The following is a 19,253-nucleotide window of genomic DNA, read 5'->3' as shown; positions in this document are numbered from 1 at the left end:
TCAATTTGTGATTTTGTGTTTACGTACTCAACGAATGTTAATGCATTCTATTTGAATAAATTCATAGTTCTTCTTTTTTTATGCAACATTTCTATGTCAATACATAAATTCAATACTGCGATAACTGCAATTTTATGCATATACAGGGTGGTCCGAACTGTATTCTGGAAATTTCGGCAGCATAAAAATAAGTAAAAAAGTTCGTATAAATGTATGTTTTAAAATGCTGTGTGTAGAAGTTTCATTTTTGTTTCGATTTTTTTCAAATAATTTCTGAAGTAACGTCAATATTTGGATGAAAATGAGTCTCTGGGTGCTTTTTTACATGAGAAATTTGATGACGAGGTCAATATAACTCCTACTTGAAGGGGGAGGGACCTACATATTTTTAACTGTTATGAAGAGTAATAATTTTTCGTCCGTATCTGTATAAAACTACTGAGTAAAAAATATACAGTTACGACGTTTTTTTTACGTATAAAATGTCTCTTGGTAAAAATCGCTACGAGTAATGGTTCTCGTCATATTTGGAATCGAAATTATCAATACCTGTCATCATTGACATAAATTAAACATGTTGACCAAATAGTTATTAGACTGAAACTTTGAATAAGAAGACTAAGGAAGGAGCATATCAAAAATCTTAGGTCCACCGCCGCGATGGGCCTCAAATATGGCCGACTTAAATTCCGGTTTATCAGAGCCGTTCTAATTTTATTTAAAAAATGTAAAACTATGATGTAGGGTAGACGTGGGGTAGACTCAATATATTTTTTTTAATTTTACGTTGTGAATAAATGTTGGTAGTTATTAAAATTGTTATAAAAATATAAAATTTTAATAAAAATAGATAAGTTATAATAATTATTTATAACCATAAACATCCGATACGCTACTGAAGCAGGTAAGTCAAATTGACGTATCTAAATTCTTTGACATCTAATCTTTGACAAGTAGTAAATAAAAGCAAAAATGCATGAAAAAATATATAATTAGTTAATTTAAGTAAATTTCATAAATGATTGGTTTACTACACGTATGTATATTATATAGTCGCTTACTAGCGAAAAGTTGTTCCATTATTTCACTCGATTTTTGCTGAGATCTACCCCACGCTACACAACCAACTATTTTAGAGTCTTTTTCGATAAATTGCGATAGTGTCACTTAATTTAAGTTCTGCCACAATTTCCATCTAGATTTACTACCTTTATACAACTATCAGTAGTGGAATAAATAATAAATAACATAAAATAAGCTTCGTAAAGACTGACAAATCCACAAAATTTCAAATCAAATTCAAATGTGTCAAATGAATCGTCAAACAGAACTGTCAAGGATCCCGACCCTAGAGTCCTTTTTCCGCCCACCATGCATGAATACATGGATAGCATTATGCTCCTTCCTTAGTCTTCTTATTCAAAGGACTAAAATAATAAATTTGAAATGTTTTGTGGCCAAAAGAAACTGTTTTATCATCATTTTTTTGCAGAGAAATTTATGTTTAAATTTAAAAAAGTAAAAATTTCCCAAGTTTATTATTTCAGTCAAATAACTATCTTCTCAACGTGTTTTTTTTTGTCAATAATGACATGTATTGACTATTTCCATTCTAAATATATTGAGAACGGTTGCTCATAGTGATTTTTACCAAGAGACATTTTTTACGTAAAAAGTCACGGAAATGTATATTTTTTGACTCAGTAGTTTTATACAGGTACGGACGAAAAGCCGTTACTCTTCAAAACAATTAAAACACATGTAGGTGGCACTCCCTACAAATAGGAGTCATATTGACATCAAAACCAAACTTCTCATGTCAAAAAACTTCCAGACACCAATTTTCATCCAAATATTGACGTTGCTTTCGAAATTATTTGGAAAAAATCGTAATAAAAATGAAACTTCTACACCCTGTATCTCCGAAACTAAGCATTTTAGAACATACATTTATACAAACTTTTTCACTTATTTTTATCTGCACAATAACAAGCCAAAGCTTCCGGAATACAGTTCGGACCACCCCTGTATATGCGATAAACTAAATATAATAACATTTAACATTAATAATTGATCTAAACCATGCTCTACAATTGTACTAGCCCGTTCCGAGCCGTCGGATTCCTGGCCATGTATATTTCCATATCGTGGTCCGTCCAGTTATCCGAATTGTCGCAGTAGTTGTTGAGCGTGTGGGTCGATCCGGCCGTACTGTACCGGCTGCTCGGCCTGTGGTGGTCCCTCGACCTGGACCTCGGTCTGGACCGTCTCGTCGACGACGTCACAGAATGAGCCGGTCCGGGGTGCGATGGCATTCGCGCCGAGGCCCTCTCGGACTGCATGGCGAGCGACTGCCTGGATTGACGTAGATCTAAATGAAAATTGGGATAGGATTACAAGGTCTACGTGGCTGAAGCAAATAATAAGTGTGTGGTGATGCGTATTAGAAGCCAGGTTGTTGGAATGAATGCAGTTTGAGTTTATATTCATGAGTTTTGAGCAATAATGAGATAGAGAAAACTGTCTCAATAAAAGCTTTAAAAGAAGCAACTAAAATCTAGTTTAACTTATAAATAATATTGTCTTCTATTTAAATAATGTAATATCACTATATAGGGTGTTCCGAAATTAATGCAACAAAATTTGGTTATAGATTCTTGAAAAAAATAGGTGACCCGTATTTTTTATTTTTGGCCAGTGGCCCCCCTTTTCGGATTTACAGCCCCCTGAATTTTGCCACTAAAAAGAGTTTTTTTTAATATCTCAGGACCCTGTTGGATGAAAATCACTAAATTTGATACACGTTGTTTTACCATAAAATGACATTTTTTGATATGCTATTAACATTTTTTTATTTTCATCAGTGGCGTCCCTACGGTATTTAAACTAAATATTATTGAAGAAAAAATGATACCCCACTGTTTTTTTTAAATAAAAATTATTTTTTAAATCTACATTAAATTGGAGCAAATTTGATCTCTTGACTTTTTTTCGTACGACGCACCGTTTTTGCGTAAAAAAAATAAAAAAATAGACAATTATTTTAAACTTAAGTTTGCCGTTTTAAAAATTTACGGTAAAATTTAGCTATTTAGTCATGTATGAAAATGGTTTTTATTTTTTTACGCGAAACCGGTGCGTCGTACGAAAAAAAGTCAAGGGATCAAATTCTGCAAATCTAAGCATTTTAGGACATACAGTACGTCTGTCCGTTCTGTAGCTACGGGGTATCCGTGAGAGGGGAAACGATATTCTCTCTATGTTTTTCGTAAAAAATTAGACGACGCGTCCCATCAATAAAAATTCGACAAATTTGCAAGTAGCTAATAAAATGAGTGGGCGGAGCGATTTGCGGTGACGTACTCGTCAAGTCGACGTATAAAATATATTGTTGTTTATTTAAATGTTTTTTGTCCGCATTCCTTTCATAGACACAGATCCAGCAGACGAACTGTACATAAGGAACATTTTTACTTATTTTTATCTGCAGAATATGTTTTGAAGTTTCCGGAATACTGTAATATTTTTTAGGGAATCATTCGTTTCATTTTAAGGAGTTCTTTAAAAAGTTTCAAATACATTTTTCAACAAAATAAAATGGGGAAAACTTATTCATCATTTTTAAACAGACTGAGTCATTATTTACGATACTAATGATTGTCTCCTATCTCTATTTATTGCACAAAACTCTGAATACTCATTCTACGTCCGAAATTACCTTGTCTGGAAGCGAGCAAATTGCTGGGGAAAGCGTTAGCGGTGAGGTAGCGTCTGACTGATTGGAGAAGCTGTTTTGCGACTGGCCGTCGGCTATGGAGCGCGTTTTGCTCTTAGCACTAAAGTGCGAGCGCATATCGTCGAGCGAGGGCGGCTGGTGCTCCACGCTGTACATTCGCGGCCGCTGGCTGTGGATGCTGTAAGCGGATACCTGGTCCCAGTCCTGCGGGGCAATGGATAGAGAGAGTAGAGTGAGTGAAGTAAGCGGGGATGTTTACTGACCAACGAGTATCAAAAATAGAGAGCCGTAGGTAATTAGTAATACTACCGTATCAGTATAGATACCCACAATACAGGGTGGCGCACCTCATTTGTCTCGGTTGATTATACGAAAACGGAAATATGTCGAAACAAAATATTTTATGGGTGTATGTGGGAGGCAATGTGCATAATTTAAAATTATTTTGAAAGTACAGGGTGTGTCAGAAGTAAGATCCATGCCGAAGTTATATTCTTATGGACCACCCGGTATTTTATTCCATTTTTGGATTCTTGGGCATAAAACGGGTCATTTATTATAAGGGTTTAATATGTTTAAACGCTTTGGTTTTTGAGATATTAAAAGATATTTAAATATGCATGCTATAATAAAAAAAAATTGTCAACACCCTGTACATTACTTTTCAAAGTTAATTCTTGTGCTAACTTTCAAGCCAGAGAAATAAACTAAAAATTTAACTTCGTTATGGATCTTACTTCTGACACACCCTGTTCATTTCAAAATAATTTTAAATTATACACATTGCCTTCCCACATATACTCATAAAATATTTTGTTTCTACATCATTCCGTTTTCGTATAATCAACCAAGACGAATGAGGTGCGCCACCCTGTATACTGGGTGTTCCGAGGGGTGTTCCTTAATGACATGCTAATATTTAAGTGGGTTATTCTTGGACCTATTATAAGAGAAAAACTTCATATGAATGTATGTCCTAAACATCTTAATTTCTGAGATACAGGATGGTAAAATTTTCTATTTTTTTTTTCATAATAACTCAGATTTTATTATAGATATCTTTATGAAACTGGATACACGTCTTCTGTGCGTAAAATACCTTTCTTAGTGTACCGGGTGTCCCAGTAAGAATAGCTCTCGGCTGTATCTCGGAAAGTATTGGCCGTAGAACCTGAGAAGATGTAGATTGTAGATTGGCCGCTAGAGGACGCAACTGCTACGGCAAATAAGAAAATACAATTTTTACAAAATTCTGCCTAGATAAGGGCTACTATGAATAATAGCCTCATAATCTTAAGAAAATTTTGGACTTTTTTTGTCAGAACCATTTTTCTCTATCTGCTAAAATAAAGTGGTGGGGGAAGGTTAGATCTGTTTTTATTTAAATGTTATTAACTCCGGACTGGATGACCGGAATCTACCAAGTGAGGGCTCGTTTAAAAGAGCGTTTCGTACTCTATATAAAACCATATAAACAATAATAATATGCCTTTAACAGTAGATGCTAGAGGGCGCTGTCTTCCAATTTAACAAACAATGCAGGATTTCCCAAAAAAAAATTAAATACAACGGTATATGTAATTTCAGCTGATTGTAAAGAGAAATAAAAGTTTAAGAAGTCAGTGAAAACCGCATCTAGATGTCTTTTTTCAATCCGAACATATTAGCAAAAATATAATAAATACGAAAAAATTTGCCCTTAACTATCTTATTTTTAAACACGGTATCAGTCAAGCCTTCTAGATTATGCCCATTTTAACAACAAAATAAGATAGAAACAGTTAGTTTATTTTAATATCAACGAAATACCACAATACCATAATACCAGATGTATTAATATCTAATAATTAAGATATTAATAACAGCGAACAAGAAACGATGATTCAGTGAAGTAATGGTAGGCTTTGGAAAAAAGTTGCTTTTGACGTGATAGTATAAACGTCAAATTGTTATTAGATCAACATTTTGATAGTCTTAGCAGCGTTTTTTATGTTTTAATTGATTTTTCAGAATGCCTTTATTATTTGAAGTAGTTGAAGTTGTTAGAGCATTTTGAAAAAGCAATCAAAAGATAAAAGACTATCAAAATGTTGATCTAATAACAATTTGACGTTTATACTATTACATCAAAAGCAACTTTTTTCCAAAGCCTACCATATACTACTACTATACTGAATCATCGTTTCTTGTTCACTGTTAATATCTTAATTATTAGTCGTCGATTTTAAAATTAACTAACTGTTTTTATCTTATTTTTTTTGTTAAAATGGGCATAATCAAGAGGGCTACTGATACCGTGTTGTAAAAATAAGGTAATTAAGGGGCTTATTTTTTGGTATTTATTATAATTTTGCTAATATCTTCGGTTTGAAAGAAGAAGTCAAGATGCGGTTTTCGCTGACTTAAGCTTTTACTACTCTTTACTATCAGCTAAAATTACATATACTGTTGTACTTATTTTTTTTGAAAAAACGCGCTATTTTTGTTAAATTGTAAGAAAGCGCCCCCTAGTGTCTACGTTCAAGACCTTATTATTATTATTTTTATGGTATAATATAGAGCAAGAAACGCTCTTTTAAACGAGCCCTCCTTTGTTGGACTCTGATCATCCAGTCTGGAGTTATTAACATTTAAATAAAGATAGATCTAACCTTCCCCCACCACTTTATTTTAGCAGATAGGGGAAAATGGTTCTAAAAAAATCCAAAATTTACTGAAGATTATGAAGCTATTATTTATAATACTCATTATCTAGGCAAAATTCTGTAAAAATTCTATTTTCTTATTTTCCATAGCAGTTGCGCCCTCTAGCGGCCGTTTTACAAACTTGAAAATAATTTCCAGCAATTTCTCATAGCCCCTTTAGTTTAATATAATATAATTTTATAATAAATATTTTTTTCCGTAGGCTCCACTGCTAATACTGTCCGAGATACAGCCGAGAGCTATTCTTAGTGGGACACCCTGTACAAAGAATTTTATTTATTTCAACGAATGCCGTCCATACGGGTTTTACATTGAATATTTTCGGAGAAAAAGTGGTACAACACTGACTTCTCTTAAAATAAAAATTATTCTCAAAATCCCCATTCATTTTTAAACATTTTTTATCTCTTGATTTTTTTCATCCAATGCATAGTTTTTGCTTAAAAAAATTCAAGTCAGTACTTCAGGATCAAATCGGTGGAAATCTGATGCGGTGACTGTTGTGAAATCATTTCTGCATCGGCTAGAAGAAAATTAAGAAATAAAACAATTTTTTTTGTATATCAAAATAAGCATTTTTATGCATGAAAGACGTGTATCAAATATAACATCAGAGATATTTTGAAAAAAAAATTAGAAAATTTTACCGCCCTGTATCTGAAAAGTTAAGATGATAGGACATATTATATTCATATGAGTTTTTTTTTTTCTGGATGGATAGTTTTTCTGGACAATAGGCTCAAGAATCACCTCCTTAAATACGAGATTAGCTTGTCATTAAGGAACACCCTGTATATTGCCAGCTGCTAATGACCTAACTACACTTTTTTCTTAACTTTGCATTTCTTTTCTTGCCGACAAAGGGTTTTATTTTTGGATACCGTTGGTCAGTGTGATTTTCATTATGTCTTTAAAGCACAGAAGAAATATAATTAGACAAAAATATTGTCTCACACTCATGATATGGGAAATTTGTGTCACTTAATGTTTAAACATTTCCTGACGGAGGAATATATTTTGCCCTAGTATGTCAAATAATTTTAAATCCTTTTTTTGCATTTGGTTTGGTTTGGTTTTTAGTTATTAATTTTGGGTATTTCGTTATGATTTATGATATTTTTGTTCGTTTTTTTCTATTTTTTTTTTGTCTAATCATATTTTTGATCTGAGGAAACAAATTTAACATAGCTGAAGCCAAATATCAGGATTAATCACTTACTTTACTGTTATTGTAAGCATTGAGTGCGGCCAGTGAAGACAGTGGTTCTCCAGGACTCACAGGTAACGTGCAGCAGTTCACAGGCAATCCTGGCACAGGTATTCCATGTTTTATTCCGTTCAGTTTTTGCTGATGATATTCTTGAAGTTTTCTCGATCTTCTACGAGAAGCAGCTGAAAATATTTAATAAATAATTAAATGCCTTTATTGTCAAAAAATTTTACAATTTGTAGACAAAAGTAAAGCAAACAGTAAAGGTAAACAAACAAACAAACAAAAGAGAATACAAAACAGAAACATTATAAAAATTACATTGTCAGTCTTATTGTTTAAAATAAACATTTATAAATGTTTACAATGTCAAAGAATAAAAAAATAAAAATAAAATTCAGAAATAGTAAGTTTATAGTAAATATCAATGACCTCTAAACAAATTTATTTCGATGTCATTGGTAAATACAGTGATAGCAAACATTAGATCAGTGCTTACAAGATCAAATTCGGTTATCAAAATATAAGTCATTTACGGCGTAGAAAGCCTGGTCTAGTAAATAAGATTTCAATGATTTGCGAAATGAAGAAAATGATGTTATGGATTTGATTTCAAATGGCAGGTGATTGTGCATTTTTTTGAACTTTTAACTAACTCTGAGCGTGGGGTAGGTAGATAAAGATCTTGCTCCGCGTTTCTGAGCGGATAAGTGTGAGATGGCCTTTCTTGAGAAGCTGATACATGTTTACGTATTAGGCAAATGGATTCAGATATAAATAAGAAAGGAAGAGTTAATATTTTTAATTTTTTAAAAAAGTCCTGGCAATGAGTTCTGCTGTTTAGTCCCAGTGAATATCGAACAGCTCTCTTCTGGAGCTTGAAAATGCGGTCAAATTGAGTCGCACAACACGTACCCCAGAATGGAAGGGCATATCTGAGGTGCGACTCAAAAAGTGCACAATAAACAGTTCTAGCCACTGACAAGTTAAGCTCCTTAGAAACAGATCTTAATGCAAAACAGGTAGAGCTTAATTTTTTCGACAAAGCGTCGATATGCATGTCCCATTTCAGAGAATTGTCTACAACAAGCCCTAAGAATTTTACAGATTTTACGTCAATGGTGGTGTTGTTAAGTACAAAAGGTTGCAGCGAGTTTTTATACGACAAAGCTTTAGTTTTAGAAGTGTTTAGGCTCAGGAGGTTCGAATCGCACCAAGATTTAATGGTGATTAAGCCATTTGATATAATCCTATGAGTGCCGTGATTATTAAATTAATAATATCCATATACATGATTAGACAAGATTAATCAATCTTGACGAAATTGATATCAGTCTTGATGAAATACTGAAATATTTGAGTATGGTGTATATTTTTCTGGGATAAAAGACATTTAGTTAGTTATTATTATATTATTCGTCTTTTTTACATATAGAGGACAATTTTAAGTTAAACACTTTATTTAAACACTATTATTTAGTTATATCTACCTATGAAAATGATGACTGCAACCACTATAGTGCCGCAAATGGCAGCACTGGCGGCTATAGTGATCTTGTCCATGTTTGATGAGGCTGAAGACACTGTCCTAACTTCCTTACATTGTCTGTAAGGTACATTGTCAGGCGAGACATTGAGTTCTTCCAATGACACGACACAAACGATAATACATTCCTAAAATAAGATTAAGAAAAAAGTTATTACATAATTTACATTGTCTATAAGTTATAACAGCTGTTGTTTTATTTGAACATGGTAGAGATTAACTTCTGAACTTAAAACCATCTCTGCTAGAGTGTAACGGATAACAAACAATAATAACATGACTTTCCCCCGAATAACTGTGACATTACAAAAAAAATAACCACCATTTCATTATAATGAACATAATATCGAAAAATGAATGGCTTTTATTTTTATTATGGGATTCTCGTTTTAATTAATACCTATATTTATTAATTTGGGAAATTCTTTCACGAAATTCGCTCAATAAAAATTCCTGATAGCATACATGGCGGCTCTAACGGTTCTTCGACCAGTTATCTTGAAATATATGACGCAATCAAAAGTAATATATGATACCGATGGAAAAAAAGTGAAACTTTGATCAAAATTTTTACAAGAAAACTTATATACAGAGTGTTTCAAAAAACCTGTGCCATCTCTCGTGGGGAGAATCCTCGCGTAAAAATAAGATTTATTTTTCATATCAACATAGATCCGATTCTGATTTGTTTCGAAGCTACAGGGTGATAAAGTCTTAATAATCTTTCGATTTATTATAATTTTCTCCAAGCTCTTTTAGTGAATCGAATGAAATTTTGAGGGTAAAAGTTACTATAAGTGCTACATATTTTAATGCTAAAAAAGTGTCGATAGATTCACCAGAGACTTGCATATGGGTTATCACTAGAATATTTTTCTAAAGAAGCATGTACGCCACTGACTGTTTTTCTCTTGTTAGCGAAATAGTGTAAGCAGTTTAATGCCGATTAAACGTTGTCTTTTGATATTTTATCGATTTCGGCCTCCTTGTATAAAATAAACGCAATTTTATTAATTTGCCTAGATCCAAGTCTAATAGAAACCTTTAAAAAAATGTAATATAATTAACTTGCGAAAGTTTTAGATAAGTACTCATTGATTCCTCATCAAAAAAGTATAAAAAGAGTTCTTATAAACATGGGTATGGAAATGCATAGTTTCAGTTACAGGATGTTATAAGTTTTTTGTAATTACCTTAAATACCATTATTTTTTTATTTGAAATTACTGTAGGTTGAACTATTAGTAATAATAACTAATAATAATAATATTAAATAATAAATTAGGTAAAATATATAATTTGTTAATTTTATTTTTATTTTAATTTTATTAATTATTGTGATTAATAAAATTGCGTTTATCTCATCAAGGAGGCCGAATTCGACAAAATATCAAGAGATAACTTTTAATTGGCACTAAACGGCCTATAGAATTTTGAAATAAAAAAAGGTCAGTGGCGCACATGTTTTTTTTTAAATATTCTAGTGATAACCCATATGCACGTCCCTGATTAATTTAACTCCATTTTTTTAGTATTAAAATATATCGCTTTTATAGTAACTTTTACCCTCAAAATTTCATTCGAATCACTAAAAGTACTTGGAAGAAAATTATAATAAATCGAAAGATTATTAAGACTTTAACACCCTGTAGCTACGAAACAAAGCAGAAATCGTTTTATGTTGATATGAAAAATAAATCTTATTTTTACGCAAGGAATCTCCCCACGAGAGATGGCACGGGTTTTTTGAAACACCCTGTATATTCTGTCTAAAATTGAAGTGATAAAAAGTAGCCGTTCCAACATTGCAACGTTCATTCATCAAATATTTTAGCAACTGTTAAAATTACCTTATATCTATCAAAAATAGTAGATAAAATAGTACTTTAACAGCAAGGGTAGATTAAATGATACTTTAACAGCGAGGATAGATTAAAAGCTTTATTTCTTCTCGCACATTTTTTAATTGCTTCCATTTTTGAAAATTTTTGTATTTCTTTTCATAAGTTATTTGGGATTTAAATGGAATTGGTTTGAATATGGCGTTTGTCGCCTCAGCCTGAATATCTGTTGGTAATTTACTTATTTCGTTTATGCCATTTCTGGCTCCAATTCAATCAGCAATCGACACGAAAGAAAATTAAAAAATATTGACTCAAAACTGACAATTAAGGAGACAGCTTTATTTATTTGTCAAATTACATAGAAACCAACGCCAACCCAGCACAATATTTTTTCTACTTGTAATAAATTCCTTGAAATAATAATTTCTGAATATTTTTTAAAACGTAACTCGCTATGGAAAAAATAATGTTTTATACACGACGATAAAATTGCATTATCGTCTCCCGAAATTAATTCACTGGCGATTTCATCACTCGTGAATTAATCTTTTCGGTCGACGTTAAAATACCATTTTATCGTGTTGTATAAAAAATAACTATTTCTATAAAAACGAATTGTTTTTTATGGCTTATTCTAAAGTCCCTATTAAATAAAGTGAAATTTTGATGAAAATATCTTTTTATTTTTAAATTAATATGCCTATTGATTAATATGCTTGTCACTGTTGCTCTTGATTTCAGTAAAAATATTTTTTATTATATTTTTTCTCAAACGAAATTAGGTAATTTGTGGGGAGTCACGTTTCAAATAAACTTCTTGACGAAATATGATACCACGGACATCAGTTATTTAATGGAATCCTCCGAAAGAACCCGTAACTTTTATTAATTATTTTTCAGAATCTGGTCCCAGGACATCAGTTGATTATTTACTATGTAGTCCGCCCCTGGCGCGTGTGCTCACACATGTTTAAAGTATTTTCTCCTGTCGCTCCTTTCCTCCGCGATCCGTCTTCATTCGTTTCTGTGTGCATGTGCAGTGCGGAAGTGTCGCTTTTTACGCTTGTTTACGAACGCCGAAATTAAAACAGTAAGTAATTATTTCTATAATCTTACAATACAAGCTTGTTACCTTGTCGTTGATCGAGATTATCATCCTCCATCAACGCTTTTTCTTTTCTCTTTAGCTAGATATTATGGGGGAAAACAAAGGGAAAAGCCGGTCTTCTTCTCGAGAACGCCATGTTTCACGAAAGGAGCGTTTGAGAAGGCTAGAGAGACTTGAGAAAGAGAGGGCAACATCACGAGCGAGGTCGCGATCGCCACGGCGTCAGCGGCGTTCCCCCTCTCAGTCATCCGGTCGCGCGCGCTAGTTCAGCGGGCGCGTGGGCCGTACTGGCCCAATAGCCAACACCCTCGGTGGATTCAAGGTCAAGCAGTCGTCATCATCGACGGTCTGGTTCTGGTTATGACGATCGCAGTCCGCGCGGCTCGGCGTCTTATTATGGTACACCAGATAGGCGGCGATTGCCTAGCGTAGACCATAGTCTGTACGGCGTGGCTACCAATGCAATGGATGTGGATCGCGGTCCGGGCGGCGCGACAAACATTCTGAATGATAAGAATAATTTAAACGATCAAACGGCTGGCACCCCTCCGTTAATTATTCATAACGTCTCCTTGCCGACTGAAGTTAGACCTACTCGGTGAGGATCCGGATAAAACTAAGGCTAATGGGTACACTTTGCACCAGGCCCTTACAGCTAGGTGGTCAAAAATCTTAACATCCGGCCTATCTAAGGAGAAAAAGGAACAATTGATGAATACTAGCTGCGTCCCAGAAAACTGTAAGGCCTTGATATTCTCCCCTTGGTCGACAAGGAAATTTTACCTTGTCTTTCGGCGGCTTATATAAAAAGGGATTCATGTCATGCTGATTTTCAAGACCAGCTGGGCAGGGGCCTGTCATCATTGGGCAAAGGTCTTAACGCGGTTTTGGAAGAGGGTCAGAATATTTCGCCAACTATGCGTGAAAAGATTTTGCCATTCCTTACGGAAGCTGGACAAATTTTTTCAAATTTATTTTTTTTGACATTTCTCAGACTAGACGTACTTTAATTTTACCCATGTTAAGCAAATAGACAGTAGTAGCTGACTAGGGTTCCAGGGGTGTACTTGTTTGGGAACGAATTAGCTGAAAATGTCAAGGGAGCTAAAACATTGGAAAGAACAGCCAATGACCTTCGTCCCCAAACGCAGAGTTCTACCTTTTCCGCTTCTAAAAATGGGGGAGGGGTGGCTACCGGCCGATCACAGACATCCAGACCATACACCAGCCGAGGTGGCTCATCCGGTCCTTTAAACCGGGGGCGTCCGGTCCGTCCAAGCGGGAAACGAGACCACACAAAGGGCATGCCCCGACACGGAGGAGTCAATACCCTCATCAGAAGCGCTGATTTCAGAGGCTAAAGTTATTTTATAAACAATGGCAAAATATCACCCAAAACCCATTTTTCTTGTCTTGCATAAGTGGTTATGTCATTCCATTTAAATGTACTCCCTCACAGTTTTTGTCTCCGAAATCAAGGCATCTTTCTTCAGAGGAACGAAGCCAAATGGCTATGGCAATTAAAGAATTGCTTAGTAAGGGTGCAGTCGTTAAATACCAGCCCCAGCCAATCCAATTTTTATCTGGTATTTTTCTTACCAATAAATCTAATGGTGAAAAACGGTTTATATTAAACCTAAAACAACTAAATCAATTTATAACACCTCCTAACTTTAAGATGGAAGACTATCGCACAGCCAAAAAAAAAAAAAAAATGATTTCTAGTAATAGCTTTATGACTACAATAGATATAAAAGACGCTTATTTCTTAATTTCTATAGATAAACGACATTGAAAATATTTAAGATTTAGTTTTGAGGGAGAGTTGTTTGAATTTGGTTGTTTGCCATTTGGTTTGTCAGTAGCACCGTTCTATTTCACAAAGCTTTTAAAACCGGTAATTAAGATTCTTAGAGAACATGTGGAATTTTTTGTGTCAATTATCTTGACGATTTTTTAATTATAGCCGATACTTTTGATGATTGTCAAAAGAACACTGTATTTACAGTTCAGCTTCTACAGAGTTTGGGTTTCTTAATTAACTATAAAAAATGCAGGCTAACACCAAGTACGAGCCAGAAGTTTTTAGGTCTTATTTTTAACAGCCAGACTTTAAGGTCGGAACTTCCAATGGAAAAAAGATTAAAAATAAAATCGTTAATTCAGGTTTTTACATGCAAAAAACAATGTAAAATCAGGGAATTTGCTAAGTTCATTGGAGTTTTAACCTCGGCATGCCCTGCAGTTAAATATGGTTGGCTGTATGTCAAACAGTTTGAGAGGGAAACATTTCTGGCTCTGCTACAAAATCATGGTAATTATAATGTCACCATGTCGGTCCCACACGCTACTTTATCTTACGACCTGTATTGGTGGGATAATAACATTTTGACAATCTACAACGATATTAGGCATGACACTTTTCCTATTGAAATATATACCGATGCAAGCACAACTGGATGGGGCGCCTGCTATGGAACAGATCGGACTCACGGATTCTGGTCAGAGCGGGATAAAAAACATCACATTAATTATTTAGAGCTTCAGGCCATATTTTGACTAAAATGCTTTGCGCAGGATCTATCGAACTGTAACATTTTAGTACGGGCAGACAATACAACCGCCGTATCATACATTAATCGCATGGGCAGCGTTCAGTATCCGAACTTAAGCAAATTAGCCAGAAAAATATGGTCGTGGTGTGAAGAATGGAACATTTGGCTTCTTGCATCGTATATATCTTCAGAGGAAAATTGTGAAGCAGTATCTGAATCACGGAGAACTGCTATGGAAACAGAGTGGGAGCTATCAGGAGAGGTATTTGAGTGTATCGTAAATACTCTGGGAAAACCAGAGGTAGATCTTTTCGCCTCTGGAATTAATAATAAATGTGCAAACTATGTGTCTTGGAAGAAAGATCCAGGATACATAGCAGTTGACGCCTTTACCGTGAACTGGAACCGGTGGTCTTTTTATGCATTTCCACCTTTTTCGTTAATCCTACGCACGCTTCAGAAGATTATCCAAGACAAGGCAGAGAGTATCGTGGTAGTACCATACTGGACAGTACAGCCTTGGTACCCGTTGTTTAAAAAACTATTAATAGGTGATATAATCACTTTCAACCCCAGTGATAATCTTTTGTCGTGTCCTTTTAGGAAAGAGCATCTACTCCGGAGGCAGCTTACCCTGGTTGCCGGCAGATTGTCAGCACGGCACTTGTAAAAAAGGGGGTTCCCTAATCAGCAGTGGAAACGGCATTATTCTCAATTTCGGAGGCCACAATGAGGCAGTATAACACATCCTATAAATTATGGTGGGATTTTTGCCACAAAAGAAATGTTTCTGTTTTCGAGGCTGTTCCTAGCGAAGTTACAAGAACTTCTTGATAATCACCCTTTTAAATATGGTACATTTAATTCCCACCGGTCAGCCCTCTCTCTGATTCTCACAAACAATATAGCATCGGACACTAATTTGAAGCGATTTCTTAAAGGGGCCTCTCGATTAAGGCCGGCTAGACCCAAGTATGATTCCACTTGGGATCCCAAACCTTTGCTGAATTATCTAAGCGGTATATCCACACAAAACCTAAAACTCTTATCGATAAAGCTGGTTAGTCTTTTGGCCCTTGTGACTGGTGGACGTCTCCAAACAATTTCGCTAATTAGACTTTCAAACATTATTATCGACGAGGAAAAAATCCAAATTTTTATCTCGGACCAGATTAAGACGTCTGGTACTCTTAAAACACAGCCTTGCCTACACATTCCATTTTTTAAGGAAAATTCGTTTCTTTGTGCGGCTTCGGCATTGTTAAGTTATGTAGAAATAACTAAGCCTCTTCGGGAAAATCAAGATTTTCTCTTCATTACTTCTACAAAACCTCACCAAAAAGCATCCAAGCAAACCCTAAGTCGGTGGGTTAAAGAGGCGCTAAAAGCTTCAGGAATTGACACAAGTCAATTTCAACCACATTCTACTCGTCATGCATCGAATTCAGCGGCTTTTAGAGCAGGGGTTTCTCTAGAGCTAATTTGTCGTACTGCTGGGTGGTCTGAAAAAACCGCAACATTTGCTAGGCACTATAACCGACCATTAACCAAGAAGACTGATTTTGCCAAAGCAATCTTAAGATTAACAGACTAGATTAAGATTCGTTTCGTTTTTTGTTATGTACTTCTGTACTTATTAGGATTTAGAAGTTTTATGTTCAGTTACCAAATGTTAACTTCTGCTTATTATTGTTAAAAATCTAGGGCCACTCGATACCTAACCGTTTAGTATATTTGCACTTTTATATTGAAGTAGGTCCTAGTTAAGAAAATATATTTCTTTACGTTCTTTTAGCCTGCGGTGTTTTATTTTAATAATTAGAACAAAATCCTAATTAAAAATAGAGAAAATCGCAACAACTTTAAACAACTACATAGTAAATAATCAACTGATGTCCTGGGACCAGATTCTGAAAAATAATTAAACGATCAAACGAACTTACCTGAAGTTCGATCGTAATTATTTGATGAATCTGGTCCCAGGACATCAGTTCCCACCCATTACCCAACGCCATTTTTTGGCTGACCCCTTTTAGTTGCGATTTTTCACGCATCATTTAAACAATATGAAGACGGATCGCGGAGGAAAGGAGCGACAGGAGAAAATACTTTAAACATGTGTGAGCACACGCGCCAGGGGCGGACTACATAGTAAATAATCAACTGATGTCCTGGGACCAGATTCATCAAATAATTACGATCGAACTTCAGGTAAGTTCGTTTGATCGTTTAATTATCAGGCTAGCAGGTTTATTTTCTCATGCTATTAATTACAAAATCGTAATTAACTCTTCAGTTTTTTAATAAGAATTATTTGTTTTGTGTATTGTTTGCTCTAATAGCAATCGCAATGATTTGCGGTTATTTTTTTATAATTGTTCTTCGTAACAAAATTGTGGAGACCTGTTAAAAAGAATAATAAGAAATCATATTGCTATCCGTTGAAAATTGAATAAAAAAAAATATTGTTTTACAAAGTTTCAAAAGAAGATTCAAATAACTAATTGCTAATTTTTTTTTCTTTACATTTTTTTACACAGTTCTTTACAGATGTAGAAACAATTCTTTTATTAGTATATGTACAATTTAAAATTATTTTCAAATGTACAGGGTATGCCAGAACTAGGATCCATACCAAAGTTATATTTTTTCTTATGGAACACCCTGTATTTTATTTAATTTTTGGAGCCTTGGACATAAAATAAGGCATTTATTATAAGAGTTAAATAAATAAATATGTTTACAAGCTTTGAATTTTGAGATATTTAAAGATATTTAAATATGCATGCTATAATAGAAAATATTATCAACACTCTGTACCTTACTTTCCTGAATTAATTCTTCAGTGAGTTTAAGGGAGAGAAATAGGTCGGTCATAAAGTTGTGTCACATCAAACTTTATTTTTTTTAAAATGAAACCCCTTGTATATTATTGCATATTTCAATTCTTCCTTCATTTTTAAGCAATAATCGTAATACACAATGTACATAAATTGAAGAATTGAAATGTTAAACGAAAATGTTGTAATTTCCAGACTTTACTCTCATTTTATACATCTATAAATGCTAACTTGAGAACTAATGTCAAATATTATTAAGTATCACGGTTTCGGCAGAATGGCATCGTTAAATGAAACTGAACATAGTATCGAAATTAATTAAATCAAATTGTTTAAGTGATATTTTCAAAAGTCAATAACTCGGAAACGGTTGGTTTGAGGTACATTGGGTGTATTTCGATTTTTGCTTAGAATTGAAGGAAGAACCGAAGTATGTAATAATATACAGGGGGTTCCATTTAAAAAACATGAAACTTTGATGTGCCACGACTTTATGACCTACCCTGTATACTTAAATTTATTACCCGCTAATAGATATTTATAAACCCTATAACTTTTATATTTAACTTTTTGCGGTACCTCCTATATTTTACCTAATAATCGACCGTTTCCATGCATAACAACCACCCTGTATGTAATAGTTCTATTGAATAAAAGCTTGATCATAAATTACTCTAGCCCAAGAACGGTAAACTAATAGGATTGCTCATCCTCATAAGACGTACGTTCGCCTCTTCCCGCGCTTCAGCTGACAGTTGTGACGTCATTGTAGCCCTTGTCAAAGCCTTCGTGGCCTTGTCATGATAGTGTGTATTATTAGTTACCTATGGTAAACTTATAAAAATAACAGCTGAGAAATTTTGAGTTAATTATTTTGTCAATTTTAAATGTGAAAAAGGTGTCTTTAAAGTTTTTAGAGCTATAGAGTGAATAAATACGTTCATTTTGTGTTGTGGATTGTGACAAAGTGCATACTAAGTGCCCACGATTTTGTTTATTAATTATTTTAAAGCAAAATATGGAAGTACTCTAAAAAGAATGCTTGCAAAGGGTGACGCTGGGAACTGCTGTTCTTAAAAATGCATTATCCGAGTATTTAATACGATTTATACAGTTAATTTTCTATACTGCATACATATAAGGTGTTTAAATAAATAAACTAAATAATGAACGTTTTGTATTCGGTAACCAGTAATGCACGTGTGTGTATTATTGGTTGCCGGATAAGAACTAATAACCATGACAAGGGCTACAATGATGTCACAAAGCAAGTAGTTTTTGCATGCACCTGGCGGACACTTTTGGCTGAATGAGCAGATCTATTAGGTTAACTGTTCTTGACTCTAGCCAACAAAATCACGGTCTATAAAACTGATATCAAGTATTATGTAGGGAAGATTTTTTATATTTACTTAACCTAAATTAAAATAATGCAAAATCACACTTACTTGTGACGGAACGTTTTTGATTTTAAACTCCCTCTCGCTGGCCTCTAACGGTGGTCCTTGCTTGAAACTCTTATCCCCAAACAACCTGTACACCACCCTGAATCCCAATATGTTAGCCGTTTCCGATCCCCACTGTATTATCACCGAATTGTCCTGCCTGAAAGCATTCTTAACAATCACCTCCTTGGTATCATCAGCCTTACTTACTAGCCGGAAAAACCCGACATCACCAACGAAGGTCTTTGAGTGGTTTCCATGCAG

General features: G+C 34.3%; 1 protein-coding gene across 1 annotated transcript in view; it reads right to left on the bottom strand.

The window, feature by feature from the left end:
• Nucleotides 1–1,998: 1,998 nt before the first annotated feature.
• LOC115883614 (leucine-rich repeat-containing protein 4C-like) overlaps nt 1,999–19,253 on the bottom strand; it is a 119,990-nt gene continuing 102,735 nt past the window's right edge. Inside the window, 7 exon segments of the mRNA XM_030901970.1 lie at nt 1,999–2,371; nt 3,719–3,776; nt 3,779–3,940; nt 7,662–7,834; nt 9,143–9,326; nt 18,993–19,199; nt 19,202–19,251. Coding sequence (XP_030757830.1) covers nt 2,088–2,371; nt 3,719–3,776; nt 3,779–3,940; nt 7,662–7,834; nt 9,143–9,326; nt 18,993–19,199; nt 19,202–19,251 — 1,118 coding nt within the window. The 3' untranslated portion in view covers nt 1,999–2,087.

Source organism: Sitophilus oryzae, unplaced genomic scaffold, assembly GCF_002938485.1.
Source record: "Sitophilus oryzae breed Bouriz unplaced genomic scaffold, Soryzae_2.0 scaffold_1973_pilon_pilon, whole genome shotgun sequence".
Classification (NCBI taxonomy): domain Eukaryota; kingdom Metazoa; phylum Arthropoda; class Insecta; order Coleoptera; family Curculionidae; genus Sitophilus; species Sitophilus oryzae.
Note: the sequence above shows the minus strand (reverse complement) of the source record. Positions and strands in the feature narration are given on the sequence as shown.